General features: G+C 35.0%; 1 protein-coding gene across 12 annotated transcripts in view; it reads right to left on the bottom strand.

Annotated features, from left to right (window-relative positions):
• The window catches only part of Wdr62 (WD repeat domain 62), a 105,257-nt gene that overhangs the window by 35,628 nt on the left and 53,145 nt on the right, over nucleotides 1–16,484 (bottom strand). For all 12 annotated transcript variants that reach the window (XM_069500678.1, XM_034972347.2, XM_069500681.1 and 9 more), the window contains exon 3: nucleotides 4,317–4,408. In XM_069500678.1, coding sequence (XP_069356779.1) covers nucleotides 4,317–4,408 — 92 coding nt within the window. The remainder of the gene's footprint in view (nucleotides 1–4,316; nucleotides 4,409–16,484) is intronic.

Genomic DNA, 16,484 nt, shown 5'->3' with positions numbered 1-16,484 from the left:
AAAATCTGTATTTTGTAAAAAAAATCACGATATATTGCAAATAAAACATCTGATTAGCTAGAAGTCAACGAACCTAACGTAAGTAGGTAGGTCATTCGAAGTCAATGCCGCGTCGTAGTTGGGGCATTGACCCGATTTTTGCACGCTATACATTGCGGGTTTGAAAAATTCTAAGGCACTAAAACTACAAAATGAGGCAAATGGTTATTGGTGTTAGATTGTGTTTAGGTAGTATAACAATAACGCTAAGTTTTTGCTAGCGTTCTGGTTAGTCCTTAAGTCGTATTTTGAAATAAAACTTCACTATAAAGTCGGCTACCTATTGATTTAAGGGCGCGCCCACCGCGCCCCCGGCCACACCCGCCTGTCTGTATGTACCTACTCAATTACCTACTCTAAAAGTCTAAACTATCCAACCCCTGCCAGTCCATCATTAAATACTCCGAAAACACTCATGGGGTTCGTAGCGTGGCCTGGGGTGAAATAATGAAGTGCTTGATTTTTTAAGTCTATTGTTGTGCGTTTAAATAATAAAATATAGAATAGAATAGAATAGAATAATGTTTATTCGAGGTATATAGGTGGTACATGGTGTAGGCAATATCGTCCTGTACAGCAGTGCAACACCTCGAACAGGTAGGCCACTCAGCTTGTGTTGAGACGTCGGGCCCCTCAGACACAAACCTCTAGAGCAAATATCTGAGGTACCAGTTGCCCCAACGCTGATTTTCAGTGACCGCCTTTTAAATATTACCTAAACGTCAGTGGCATAGAATACATAAAGTTGGCGAGTAAATGGATAAATAAAATGAAAAGTGTTTACAGTTTTTAAATTTAAAGTGATATAGGACATAAAAGAAGAAATAAGAAATAATACATTGAAATAGATGTTGTAAATTGTAAGAATAGGAAAATTGTACGATAGTTTTTTTTTTTGTAAGTATAATAAAGAAAAAATAAAATAAAATAAAATAGCTCGCAAGGTGTGGATGAGAAAGTAAAGTTTGGTAAGATAAATAAATTAAATAAATTTTGACTAAATCTGTAACTTTTGAATATTTAAAAGATGTTTTTTGAATTTTACTTTAAAAGCGCCAGAAGTCTGGCATAGGCTTGGCAGGAAAAACGTTTTCTTTATTATAACAAGGTAAATATCTAAATATATAAAAGGAAAAGATGACTGACTGACTGAAATTAGTTCTCACACGCCATTTTCACTTAATGTGTCAACATATCAAGCGTACGATTTTAGTCCTTGTTTTAAAGGTGAACCGTACTTTTGACTTGTAGTTGACACATACCGTTAAAATAGCGAGAAGTTCTCATTTTATTATCCCGAGATGCCCCTAATGTAATGAATAGCTGTAGCATTCAGAACCGGCGGAAAGTCGATCACGTAGGCTCGGATGACTCGGACACGGCACGGTCTAGCGTAAATCATCCCTAATTCATAAACATGTTAAAGATGACGTACTATTCTGCTTTCCCCTCCGACTAAGCGAAGAGCATAATCGAGAATTAGGCAAGACATCAGTACAATGGCTGCGATTATATCCTAAGCTATGCTTAAACTGACGACATTTGAACATTCTTTAAAACCACAAAGCAAGTCGTCATATTAAAACCTTCCGTGCCCTATGTATGGCGTCTCTTACTGTTAAGACGTTAGGTGGTCAAATGCGGTCGATGACCATGCATCGCATAACAATGATGCAATACAGCGTCACAATCACATCCGTGCCCTAAACTTTATGCTAACCCAAGAGAAAACGTGGACTGCATGAGAAGCAATTATTTTGATTAATATTTAGAATATTGTTTGTAAATTGAAGACTCAATAGCTGAGCGGTCAGGGACAAGACTAAAATCAGAAAGGAAGACGGTTCAAAGCCCACGCTTTGCACTGTTCGTACTTACCTACGCTTAGTAAGGAAGGAAAAAGGGAATATTAGTTCCGTATCTCAGCGATCTAAAGTGGATACATATATTCACATAGATAGTTCTGCGCCACTTCGCGTCGCTCCAATCGACCCTTCCGAGGACTTGAAGGTCTTTCTACGTTTATTTCATTCAACGACACCTGACGTCGAACAGGGCCTCTTCCCCTCCTAATCATAGATAGAATTCATCATCATAATTAAACGGAACTGGGCAGATAATGCAACTGTATGCCACATGATAGGTAAAATCTGCGTCTTGACGTCCCAAAATCATTGACGCCACCGTGCCATGATGGATGATGGCGTAATAACCCCAAGAGGCACAGAATAGGCAATTATGGAGAAATCGGAGGGAAGTCTTTGCCAAGCACAGATAATTCAACCTCAAGAGTACGCATATACAAAGTTTTGCATGAAAACAAAATCGTAAAATGTTGGCGGGGTACAGGGGAGAATGCTTTGTTGTTATTGGTGGACTCAAAAGTCACGTAATCAAGACAATGTGCGGAATGACGGTACCGAGCCGGCGTGGGTCGACTTTTATGCTACGCAACTGCCTAAGCTTGGCGATCGGGGGTATCCGGCTATTAGGCGTCTATAGGTGATAGTAGGTATGTGTTGCCAAGTCATGGGACAGTATAGACTAATTTAGATTACATTAGATAAAATCCTAAACAATTATTATTTGCAGCCAATCGTATGCTTAAAATCCTCGAATATTTCATCTATTCCAAGTGAAATCAAATAGTTAAGTAAAAGCATAATTATTCCGCAAGTTTGAGCTGCTGTTTGTTAGCCTCTTTTTGAAAGTCGGCCACAACAAGTACGTGGGTCAACAGCTTTATCCACTCACTTTAATATTAAAAGTGCTTGCTAGGTTGTTCCGCGGATTCGTTTCAATAGACTTTAAATATATAATAGGTTGGTATCTACCTACCGAATCACTTAAAAAATCTTGTAAACAAACATGTCAAATATATGTATTGTAACGATATATGTATGTAATGAACATTGTCATTATTTTAAATATATTTTATTTTGTGTAACTTTAACAGACTTTTAGAGCCAAGTAAAGTTTTTTATTACCTGTTACAAAATGTATTTCTCAAATAGTAAAAACGTGTTAAAAATGGCACACTACATATAGTACAGGTTACATGTTTTAGACGACGATACGTATTTCCAATAATTGTTTCTACGTAGCAAGTAACAGAAGCCCGAATGCAGAAGAATAAGTGTTAGAACCATTAAGCAACGTAAAATCTGGGCGATATTTACAGATACGATACCTGCCTGCCTGCTACATAATAATGATGGGTTAAATCGCAGGAATAATAAGAGTAGAAGAAGGTAAAAGTCATGGCTAAACGGGGAGTGGACCGGAATAAAAACAGTCGGAGAACTATTTACTATTATTCTAATAACTAGTAAGTTAGTTGTAGCTATGAGAGAAGTAATTTCCTAAGGTACGTCCGCAATATGCGATTACGGGCGCTAGATGAAACTGTGATAAGCTCTACATACTAAAAGAGTCACTATAGACATAGAGTATAGGTATCTACAAATAGCGGACGAAATGATTGCCACAATATTCCTCAATTCCAGAAACTCAATTTTTTTAGAAGAGTCTTGGGAAGTTGGAAATCATCCAACATATTCGCTGCTTAGAAATAAACAGCGCAATAAAATCTGGGAGGCCTAGCATTGGCCCAGTAACCTTTAACTGCTATATAACGGAGATAACAAGTTTAATCTTAGAAGCACGGTTACTATACCGTACCTATAAACTATATTCATCGTTTAAATTAAAAGATAACAAGACAGTAGTGCAAGTTTTTGGGCCGAACAAAACTAGGTCATTGAAGGGTAAGTACTGTCAATAAAATCAAAATAGCAGATCCTGAAAAATCATGAATTTTTAAGCAGCCAAGGGCACTGTCACGTTCCCATAAATGATAAAGGTTTCCTTCGCTAAGTGACGAGTCTAATGTGTGTGTTTTATTAAACGTGACAGTGACTCTGGGTGAATTACGAATTGTTGTGTGTGTACGAACAAATTGTCAAGTTACGACGTCCACATGACATGACTTCAAAGCCGATGTCCCGTTTGTTAACTTGAAAACTAACAACAGTGAACACCAGCCTACTCTTTCGCTTCTAACACTGAATGATAGCCAAAGAACTCATTTGACATTTAATTTTAGTCCATTGAAGGTTTTCTACGAAAATTTATTTTAATATCACTCAATGTAGAGCCAACCAATGGCAAATGAGCTCGGTGGCTATTATTCAGTGTTAGACACTGAGTTAGCGAATCACCCCGCAGACCTCCGACCTGAGTAAGTATATCTCTAAGAATCCAATAAAATTCCTTACCCTGCAGGATAAGCCACCAGTTCGGTGTTGGGATTGCAGTCTAGTGCGGCATTATTGCTGACTGTTATCCCGAGGACGGTTTCTAACTTGATCTGTAAACAAAAAAAACAGCACGTTATTACAAGTGTCTAGTAACTTATATTTGAGAAATATTTATTCGATGGTTCTTTTGCAGATACAAATCATTAATAATATCATGTCCCATCTTTCCGTCAGGTGTGCTTATGGTCAAGCGTGTACCAATAGTAAATTTAAAAAAAAACATTATCATGATATGCAAATTTCATTTTGTATTTCACAAAGCCATATCATCATGTTTGGATTCCTAGATAAGAAATCATACAAGATATTTCGAAAAGTTAAGTATGGCTTGTTTAGTAAAGGTTAGATAACACAGGGCCTCGAAGGTTACCTGAAAACTACAACGCGTATGTAGATTAGGTGCAAATAGAGGTGCAAGGTTATCCTCAGTATTCAAACATCCTACACCTTGAGTGTAAGGACAAGTTCACAAATTTTAGGTGGGTATCCAGTATACCCACATCTGTCTTGGTAAGGAGATAATAAATAGGTCTACCATGCAATTAGCAATACCGGCACATGTTGATGTTTAATTTGGCAAGCGCAAAATTCTCTGAAACAACGGTATGACCGTCTCTAAATCAAGAAATTATGTAATATCCCGAATCCCGAGGATTAGGATATTATTTCTTCTGAAATTGGCACACGTTTTAGAAGACGGGTACGGAGGAAGCAAGAACGTAACCTTATCTTCTTTCAGAAAGAATGCTTTTTTAAAAATCGCGAACAAACGAGCAGGCAGGTCCCCTGAAATAACTACCAATGAACATTTGCAGCACTAGAGTAACTATCAATTTAGTAAGTAATGAATAATGATGTCACTGTCCCGCATCTTTCGCACCAAGGACGCCCGGTCGCAATTCTGTACCCGTATCGTGTTACCCGACCTTGAGAGTCGAGGCCCAGCTGTTTTTTGCAAGTCATATATTTTTAGAAATGATTTTGGGCTTATTTGAAAGTCAAAGTTAAATATACCTAATACTCAATTAACAGACATACTTATAACACCAAGTTGATATTTGTTTGGTTAATAATGCAGTATGGAGAACTAATATTGTTAGTGTTAACCAGTAACCTAGAATGTAAACAGAAATACTTACATTTAGATGAATACATAATAAACCAACTTTTATTCCTTTTACTTAGGTTTATAATGTTCCTATATTAGTAAACCGGGTATCAGAAACATTAATTATGTTGAGATATCAAATGAAACTGGACTGGATCTAACATAATCCGGTCATCCTTCACACATTCAAAGGCATTATAAAGGCGAGATGAGCGTCCTTGCCATTCTTGCCGTATTATATTATGATCATACATTGTATTTAAGTCCTTGAAGCACTTCTCAAGGTTTAGCTTTGTTAGAGACAAGCAAGCGTCTATACTATCTTAATACCTATTCCTTTTATATGTAATAAAGGGGATGTTATTTTAGATAGATCCTAAACGTGTTTGAATGTAATGTTCAAAGGCTAGAGACATTATTTTAAGCAGCCTTATTTTCTGTAGTTACATATTATATACCTACCTACTTATTGCAAAGAAAGGATGCTGCGTCTACCTGTCTGTTTGATATCTCACCAAAAAATGAGCTTTTTGCCAAGCTTGAAAAGTCAGCTAGTTCGTCATGGTCATAAATAATTTGTAATTTAATAATTCAGTCATTATTTTTTATACTTATATCATGATAAGCCCTTTAAGTTATCAATAGTAGGTACATAACTACAGAACTAAATAAATAACTATTTTACTTTCAAATTGTAAATCAAGAGTTAAAAGATTATTTTTAGTATTGAATCAAATAGGAAAACAATTTTATAAAATAAACTTAAATCTAAATTTAGTCAAACAAAAAAAAAACGGCCAAGTGCGAGTCAGGCTCGCACAACGAGCGGAACCGTACTACAGTCGTATTTTTTCGACATTTTGCACGATAATTCAAAAACTATGATGCATAAAAATAAATAAAAATCTGTTTTAGAATGCACTGGGGAAGACCTTTCATATGATACCCCACTTGATATAGTTATCTTACTTCGAAAATTGAAAATACTAATTATTAGTTCATGACCACAATTTAATTTTTTTGTATGATGTAATCACAAATTCACGGTTTGCAGATTTTTCCCCAAATGTCAGCTATAAGACCTACCTACCTGCCAAACATGATTCTAGGACAACGGGAAGTAACCTGTAGGTTTCTTGACAGACCGACATACAGACAGACAGACAACAAAGTAATCCTATAAGGGTTCCGTTTTTCCTTTTGAGGTATAGTGCCCGGCAAACAACTTGGGCCTGCAGCAGCGTAGTGGGAGAAAGATGGCGAATCCGGGAAGTGAAAGTCAACGTATCAACCAATCGCGTGCACCCGCCATTCGCCAGCCAATCGCGTCAATACTCAAGTTGTTTGCCGGGCACTATACGGAACCCTAAAAATTTTTTAAAATCAATTAAATCTGTCTAGAGTTAAGTAATAACAATTTAACTAGTTATCAGCAGAATTTATACTTATACCACAGAATATATTATTATAACACACTAAGCACCGAATAAAAAGAAATATCAGGGACCATAACTTTGCTACAGAATGCGAAGTGTCACTATTAAACAAGAAACCACTCGATCCAAAGCAAAACCGGTCGTCCTTAGCACTTTCAAAGGCCTTATAACGACTCCGCGTCCTTGCTGTGGTGGGTAACTCAAGGTCTTTGTTATAAGTTACTTAACAACTTCAAACTTTAATTTAATAGCTCGTTATATTTGAAAACTTTAGATTTTAATTTAATTTTCAAGGCTTATCGCGAAAATACTCTCTTATTCTTGCAGTGCCGGTCCCTCTCGTAAGTTGGCAACCTTTACACTCTGAAGGTAGCTCTAAAAGAGCTACGTTGCATTCAAACGTTGTTGTAGAAAATAATGTTCAGAGGTCGTCGGATACTTTTTCCGTACTATTGGCGGAGATTCCAAGCAAGATTGTTTTCTCCGACAAGGTGGGTATAAAGCAATATTTACTCCGATTTTATTGGTTCAAGGTCACATTTGCTTTTTTTCTGTTGCTTCTCTAGCTTTGTTTCTAAAAGGCTTTCAGTTTTACCTAACTAATGGTCTTTTAGAATATTTTAATCACCTACGTTTCAAAGGACAATTTCATTATAGGAACGAAAAAAGTCAATCGACAGTATTGATTTTAACAACCCAACGCCAATGTCTAATGATACCGTAGCTTTTTCTATAGATTGTAAACTTTCGAACGATTGTTGAATGGTAATTAAATTAATAATAATCATAACGGAATCAGACTACTTTCACTCGTGAATCAAGATCATGATGCACCATTACCCAGGTTATGTACACCGCTATTTTGTTTTAATGTAATTTTAAAAATTCCTTTCGTCGATTTAAATTTTCAGCAAGTCCACATAGCTGGGCTGCATCAAAACTTACATGCTGCAAGATATTCGAGTGGTCATGTCACTCGTATATTTTGCAATGTTAACATGATGTTGCAAATTACATTGCCAGCTACTGTTGGCTAGTTCAACAAATATTTCCGAAGCGCTTTGCTTTAAGTAGCGTTGATTTAGTTCAATTCAGTTGAGTTCAGGAGATGATTTTTTTTAATGAAACTCGGCATGTTTTGATGGTATTTTTATAAATTTTATAAGTAACTGGAACTTGGAAGAATGACGATTCTTAATTAGGAAGAAGCGTAGAAGACTAACTTTTTAAATGATATCTATCGAGCGTGTTCAAGGAAACATTAGTTTCAATTTGGCTTTCCGAGAATGAACTTGTGATAAGCTAAATGTTGAGCTTTTGAACCTGCAAAATTGCGAAGCAGTGCAGATGGAATAATATTTATCAGAACAAACCTATTAAAACTCAGAAGTCAAAAAATAGAAAGCTCTCAGATAAATCCCGCGTGGGCGATCATGGTCAACTAATTTGTCTCGATGTGCGTCTGTTGAAACTATTCTCTCGGCATTTCGTCACATGTTATTGAATGGACCTTCAGATTTGCATAACTTGTTATGTTGATTACATAATTCCTACTTAATAGTTAAGTTTACCTACTGGTTTAATATTTTGAACATTCTTGTAAGAGTCAAAAAAGGACATGTTGTGTTTATAACTAAGGTTTAATATTTTGGCCTATATACATATTTAGACTAATATTGATCCTTTTAAAAAACTTTTTAATAGGTTGTTTTGTTCGTTATGTGTTCACTGTCGAAATTGGTAACTGTTTTTTTTTGCCTAATTCCAAGTGTTCGACTGAGTTAAAAAGTGGCAAACACGTGTGGTTTGGATGACAATAGATGATTATGGTTCCATTATATCTCATGATGGACATAGGAAGTGGACATTGGAACACTGTGATGGCATATGGCAAATCAGTCAAAGTACTCATTTGCTCTGCATATTAGTATTTTTCAAAAAATACAAGGATAAGAGCTTGATGATAGAGCTGGAAGGTGGGCGCTTGAACATCCTATCTAATATATATGAAAGGAAAAGCTGACTGACTGATCTATCAACGCACAGCTCAAACTACTGGACGGAATGAGTTGAAAGTTGGCATGCAGATAGCTATTATGACGTAGACGTCCGCTAAGAAATAATTTTTGAAAATTTAAACCCTTTGGGGTTAAAATAAGGGTTTGAAATTTGTGTAGTCCACGCGAACGAAGTCACGAGCATATGCTAGTAGCTTATATGATAGGATCATATAGGTCACACAGCATTTCTTTCTAAAAGTATTTTGTGATAATAGGTACTAACTCATATCAAAGCCCATTTAGACATAATATGTTCGTTTTCTAGATTAACAAGGAATTCAAATCGGGATGTCTTGCTCCGTTAGGTAATACAAGATGCTAATCTAGCTACTTGTCAGCCAGCCATCATCCAGGTGTTATTATTTACGCCTAAATGAAAGCAAGTGCTCCTATTGGTCATTGACACGGAACATACTCATTACGGTGTGCCCATTACGTAATGTAGATTCTACATTAAAAGAAGCTACTATTTATCGATTGCAAACTTGATATTTAGATAAACGTGTGAAGTCGTTGTTTGCATTTGAATACCGGTGTAATTTGTTATGTAAAACAGGTAACTTCGAAAAATTGCAAATTCGGGTCGAGTAGATACGAGAAGTTATAATTGAAACGGGTAACACTGAGAGCACGAGAGCGAAAGGTTAATATATTATAAATACTAAATAAAATGATCGGGACCAGTAGCTAGTCCATTTATAAAGGTCAATGGAAAAATCTGACCCCCCTTGGCCCCTCGAGGCTAGAATCGCGCCAGAGCCACGGTCTTCAGTCATAAAAGAACGAATAGAAAGAGAGAGAGAGATACGAAGAAAAATAACACGCAACTGCCGCAAAAATCAAGCATCGGAAAAGAAAATGATAATACCTTACGAAAGTGCAAGATAATAAATGGACTAAAGCCAAAAAAGTGATAAAAAGAAACTCACGAAACTGACCAAAGACGAAGTATTTCTTACTAGGTACAATACATTGCTGAAAAATAGATATATAATCACAAACTATGATCAACAACATAGCATTGCAGCTAATTTTACATAAGACTACAAGTGAAATATTATGGAAGGTCAAATTACTTCCGCAAGATAAGTAACTAAACTAAGTTCTACATCTGACGCATTGACGTGATAAAATAGTAAAACATAGTACTTTTTAAGTGAACTTATTTGTTTAGCAGCGAAACCTTAGCAATGGCTTATAGTAAATAGCTAATTCCAATCCATCCGATTAGCTTCCGTTACAAATCGATTATGCGCATCGACAATGGGTAAATTATTTTGCGACCTTGCTATGTGTCAGCAGAAAACGAGAAAACATTTTTAATTAATCCTTTTATTAGATACGCTCACTAAGACAATTCGAGAAGTGCTATTAGCTATAAGTCCTGCAAATTGCTAATGCGCGTGGCCGTGACGTCGTTTCGATGTTAATGAGACATGATTCCAGCGCAATAGCAATTTGCGGAACTTATAAGCGATTTTATTCTCATACAATAATTGTTTTTAGTTTCTTTGTTTATCTCATGTTTTGTGTGCAATAAAGCATTTCTATCTATCTATCTATCATTTGTGGTACATATGGCCACTGTAGCTAGCTGGTTGTTATATACAGTTCTAGAATCATTTCTTAAAGTATTTCTATCTATCTATTTATCTATCTTTGGTGGCACATACTGGCCACTGTAGCAAGCTGGTCGTTATAAAGTTCTGGAATTATTTCATTTAAATGCTAAGGCATGATTGATTGATGACGTATTTCATTTACATCGCGTCGTGTATTCGATCAGCTCAATGGCATAACAAAAAGAAGTCCTCATCGAATATAAAGTGCAGGTGACAATAGTTATTTATTTATTGTTATCTGGAGTTGGCATGTTGAAGGTCATGAATTATACAATCTTATCTTAGGTAACTAAGTAGTTTAAATATCAACGGATTTTTTAACATTGGTTCATTCTCTTGATAACTCTCGATATAATTTATGTAGTAGGTACCTGAATAGCGATTACCTACTGAAATACAGTACCTATAGGTAACTAAGATTCGTTATTTTTCTTTGCCTTATAATATCATTTTCTCGATATTTAAAAGTCAAGGTTTATACTTCAAATTAAATATTTTTTAGGTCATAGAGCATACTTTATAAGACAAGTCGTCCAATTTGAAGTTGCATCGTGATTTATGGCGTCTGTCTTGAGCAGGTAAATAGAATTATGCCTAACTAGCTGCCCTGGCAAACTTCGTTCCGCCTAACAGTCAATTCAAATTTTTTTAAATTTTTCTCTCCGTAAGAACTATCCTCGTACTTCAAGGAATATTTTAAAAAAGAATTAGCGAAATCGGTTCAGCTGTTCTCGAGCTTTGCGATGACCAACACATTTAGTGATTCATTTTTATATTATAGAAGATTTCACCAAGCAAATTAAGCATGGTTTAGTTTCAGCAGCATTCGATTTTAACTATGAGAAATGTAGCAGTAAATAAAGTACGTTTTGCGTTCAATTTCAATATAACAGGTTGTCGGTTACGGTCAATTGATGACAAACACACCTATAAATGGTAGATCCACCCACCAGACCACATTCCTCGCGGCACCGTGGAAGGAATTCATAGAATTTGCCGTAGGACTTCTGATATAGACTATAGTAGGACTGAATGGTAGCGACATTACAGTTACAAAATACCTATCGGAATTATGCAATTCAACTTTAAGTCTCCCAAGATACCATGATTATGTACTAACAATATTATAATAATATAAATATAGCATTGGGAGAGGATTTTAATTTTTAGTCCCTATAACTTAAAAATATAAGTTTACAGTATAGCCATAAAGGCATTTCAAATCAGCCAATTACCGAAGATTTTTTTGTCAATTTTTTATGTAAAAAATCTGTAACAAAATTCCCATAGATAGAAGATTGATTTCATGTTGTAGTATCAAAATTCCAAATATTATATCATAAGTCATTTTAGTCATTTTACGATAATGACGATTAGTCTTTGATAGTTACTTACTATTAGTCTATAATGATTCAATTTGATTTCCAATCAAACACCTAATATGCTCTTCTACTGAATTTAATTTACATCCACATTTCATAACCATCATAACCATTCAACTAATTCTGTAGGCAGTAGGGCAAACTCTAGATTGTCAGTCTATCCTTGGCACACTCACTTATCTCTCAAACATTGAATATTCATTAGACACGAGACCTACTTACGAAATAAAAGAACTGCATAAACCCACTCACACTTGACCGGATTTTGCACTAACGCTATTCGGATTTGATTGGTTTACAGTAGGTACACAATAGGTAATATCATTTTAAAGACTACCCATGTGTTTAAGTTACATCATCTTCGTTTAGTTAGGTAGTGATGTAAAGCAATTATTTACCAATCATGAACAGGTACACGCATAGTTAGTTATCTGCAAGATTGCAAAATTTTAATTTCTGCCATCCTATATGTATCCAAAAAGCCGTTAACTGCAAAAGATAGTTAGTTTGTTAGTTTTTTGAGTTATCGCCAAAAAACGTACGAATTTTCAAATACTATTGTATCCAATAAAGAAGGCTACGAGCGACCAATATTTGTAGTTAGATTTTAGTTTACCTCTACTACACAGCAAACAAAAAACATCAGTTTTTCCAAATTAACATTTTTTGGCGATAACTCTTGTCCTGACTGACAGACTGATCTATCAACGCACAACCTGAGCCGCTGCGGTGACATGAACATGAAATTTTAACAGTAGGTTCCTTTTATAACGTATCACCCTCTAAGAAAGGATTTTTGGAAGTTCAATGCCTAAGTTAGATGAAAGTTTGTATGAAAGTCTTTTTTAAAGTTAGATCGATGAATATTTAGGCTTTCGGTTAAAATAAAAATATGTATTACACGATTTTTGAAAATTCGACTACCAAGGAGGTTAAATAGGAGATGAAAGTTTGTATGAAAGTCCGTCATTTTTCAAGTTATTTCCATGAAAATTGGGTTTGGGTTTTCGGTGACAGGAAATACGTGTTTCGAGATTTTTAGAAATTTCACCTCCACGCTGATTTACTAAATTCCACCTGAGCGAAGCTAGTCAGCTAGTATACAACGGTCAGCTAGTATATGATAAGAAACAGGTGTAGAAGAGTAGATGAATGAAATTAATAATGTTTTATATTAAGTAATTAGGGAAGTCAAATTACAAGTTCCAAAGTCAGTCCTATGTGAGCAAACGTAAAGACGTAAATATTTTTTTAATATACATTTAATAATAAACAGATATTTCATACAGAAAAGAATACAATATAATTTTTTGCCGTTCGTTGAATTGAAAACATTATTAAGTAACAATAATAAAATAAAATTAACGTAATATTATACAATTAGATACCAGCAATAATTTAATACATAACAGTCGTATTATTATCAACGTTACAAACAAAACAAAGAACACGTAATGCCATTCAAATCGTGATAAAATGATAATAATCAAAAAGAGTAATGAAAAAAACTCAATTTTTGCTTTAATAACGCTTATTTTAGATAAGGAAATAAGAGTAGGTAGTGGTCATATTAATAACCTATGTAGAATAAGTCAAACCTGGTTAAAATCGCTTGCTCACACTTAGTACAATATATATCATTAAAATCATCGATGTATAAACAAAATATTATACTAATTTGTTGCCAGTGCATAGTGCTAGTAACATACTCGTAGAACAGAACATACCTAACAAAACAAATCTTTACTGTGCGAGAATTGAGCATACAATTCGTCAAATAAACATTCAGAAGTAAAACCTATTAAGCTGGTCACTCACTGGACGGAATGAGGTCACTTGAAGCTAGTGTAACCACAGTAATAGTCTTGAAGAATTTATTATTGATAAGAAGTAATGCAAAGAAATGCATCAGTAATTCGGGAACTTTAAGACTTAGGAAACAAAAAAATCCATAGCTATTAGTTCAAAACACACGCCATTGTGTCCAGCCAAGTTCTAATAAGTAGTATATACTTATAGGCTTCAAAATGAAGAGAATGTTTAAGAAACTTTCGATTTCCAAAACAAAATAATTGTGAAATCTACAATAATGATATTTTAAAAAATCGATATTTTTTATATATGGTCAACCTATTCTCGAGAACAAGCAAACCGTCATAAACGGAATGAAGTGTGGGCGTTGCACTTGAAATAGCAGCTGATTCAACGTAAATAGGATAATGAGATGCATTATCAAAGTGCTATCATCCTGCTTAGGGTGACAATCTGTTTGTAGGCAACACAGAAAACCTGCCATCTGTCACCCGTGAGTGGAGGTGTGACAGTGGTAGCGGCGTCGGACGGACGGAGCGAGAAAAAAAAGATGGACGATATAAAAGTAATTAAGCGAGATATAAGTACTAGGTGATTAATTAAGCTAGATATAAACTAAGTGGATGTTACAAGTGTACCTGAATATAAGACTGTGGACATCGGAACTGCGTTTGATTCATATTAGGGTCATCCCAAGACTAATAAACCCGGATTGGAGGTTAAGTTGTTTATATCAGAAGATTGGATGTGATTCATGCCCAAAAATGCGGGTCTATCCTGGAAGATGTTAAAAGTGCCTGTACAAGACGCATAGCAACATATTTATTAGGTACTTATATCGGAAATTATATGAAGAAACCTACCTGAACGAATAACAAAGTGAATATGAAATATATACAAACTGCAATGGTGCTACACTATTACTTTGGGAGTACTTGAGTAGACCTGTATCGAGTTGGAGGGCTTGTCTCCAACGCAACTACTCAAGAGATTGGTTTGAGGAAAGCACCTTATACTGTCTGGAACAAGCAGAAGTACGTAGGTCGATGGGTCCAATGCATCCATAGGTTGTATTGAAACGGTGAATCTGTGTACTTACCTTCTTACAGTGGATGTTCATTAAAGCATGGGTGAATATTAAGAGTGCCTAATGTTAGATTACTGCATCAAAATACCTAAGTAGGTATTTGATAAGTTACAATATTACCAATTGATACTTTTAGAACAGAGTAAGTGAAGGCTATAATTATTAATAGTAAGTAGATATCAGCATTATGACTTATTTGAGAGTTCAAAGTAAGGGATTATAGTTTTGTTCTGACCGCTTTAATGGATTATTATGTAGGGACATACCTAGCCCAAGATTTGATCTATGAAGTTATAAGTAGTTTAATTTCAAGACTGGATGCAACGCACCGTAGTACTAACACCTTGTATTTTAAAATCGAAATAAGGTAATAAGTGATATGAAATACTTTAAACCAAATAGGCACCTACCTATATTAAAGTAGAATCAAGAAAACAATTAGATTATTATGTAGGTAAGTACTTGATACATGAGCTAGTGTAGAAATATAAAAAATAGAGTTTATTTGCTAGAATGTGGTACAATTTGGTCTTAAATCTGTTTTGATCTAACACATTCAACCAATAACTGAGTGTGCAAATTATTACCTATAGTACATTATCATAGCATAATAAAATGTGAAAATTTAGAATGAATATCTACTTAACTTTATCTATCTAGGAAGTAATGTTAACAGTATAATTTTATTCAAGTCTTAATTTAAATCATTCAACAATCATTTTAAAAAAAGAAATATGTACATGTGCTTTAGTTAAAAATAGAAATAATAATCTTACAATAACAACGGTCATATCTACATCAATGGGTCAATCAATGGTTTTAGTGCAAAATTTGGGTTATATACAGGGGTCTGATATAATCAAGTAGGTATGTACTTGATACTGGTGTCACTTAAATGAAATATTTCCGAGATTATTCAACTGTTACCATTTTTTTCATGTTTTGACAACTTTTCTGATGATGTCCACGACCCTGTGACCCCGACTTGACGATGAGGTCGACGAATGTGAGATGAACAAGTGGTTTTGGCCTGCATCTGTGGTGGAGAAGTGCACATAACCTTCAAGTTGTGATTGGAAGCAGTCATGTACCTGCATGGATCGGATAAGAACACAGTAACTCTTGGTGTGAGGCCTGTTGTAATGATACAAAAGAAAAAAAAGCCATCCCGGCCTGCCTCATTATGATGGAGGCTGTAACCTCAAGGTATTGTTATGTAATACAGTAATAAGAAGGTAAGAAACATCTGAATACTACTATGGTTAATTGAGGCAAATCTAGTTTACCTAGTAACTAAAATAAAGTCTTAAAACTTTGAATTGAATAGTCTCAATATGAGTAGTTATTCTTCTTTAATTAAATAATTACATACTTAACTATACACATAGTAATATTTTAGTACAATTTAAGGATAGAATGCCTGAAATATGTGTCAGGTGCATGTGTTTTCATTACCTACCATTTAATGTAAGATTTTTGGATTTGGGTCTATGGTAGGCATGGTATGGTTGTGAGAATGATAGACAGTGATAGGGAGACTAATAGAGTCGATTGCCAGATGCACCCATTGAATACCTATCTACCGACTGAATAGTCTGTATTATGTACTGACAGACATA

This window comes from Maniola hyperantus, chromosome 9 (genome assembly GCF_902806685.2).
Source record: "Maniola hyperantus chromosome 9, iAphHyp1.2, whole genome shotgun sequence".
Classification (NCBI taxonomy): Eukaryota; Metazoa; Arthropoda; class Insecta; order Lepidoptera; family Nymphalidae; genus Maniola; species Maniola hyperantus.
This window is presented reverse-complemented; position numbering and strand designations above follow the sequence as displayed.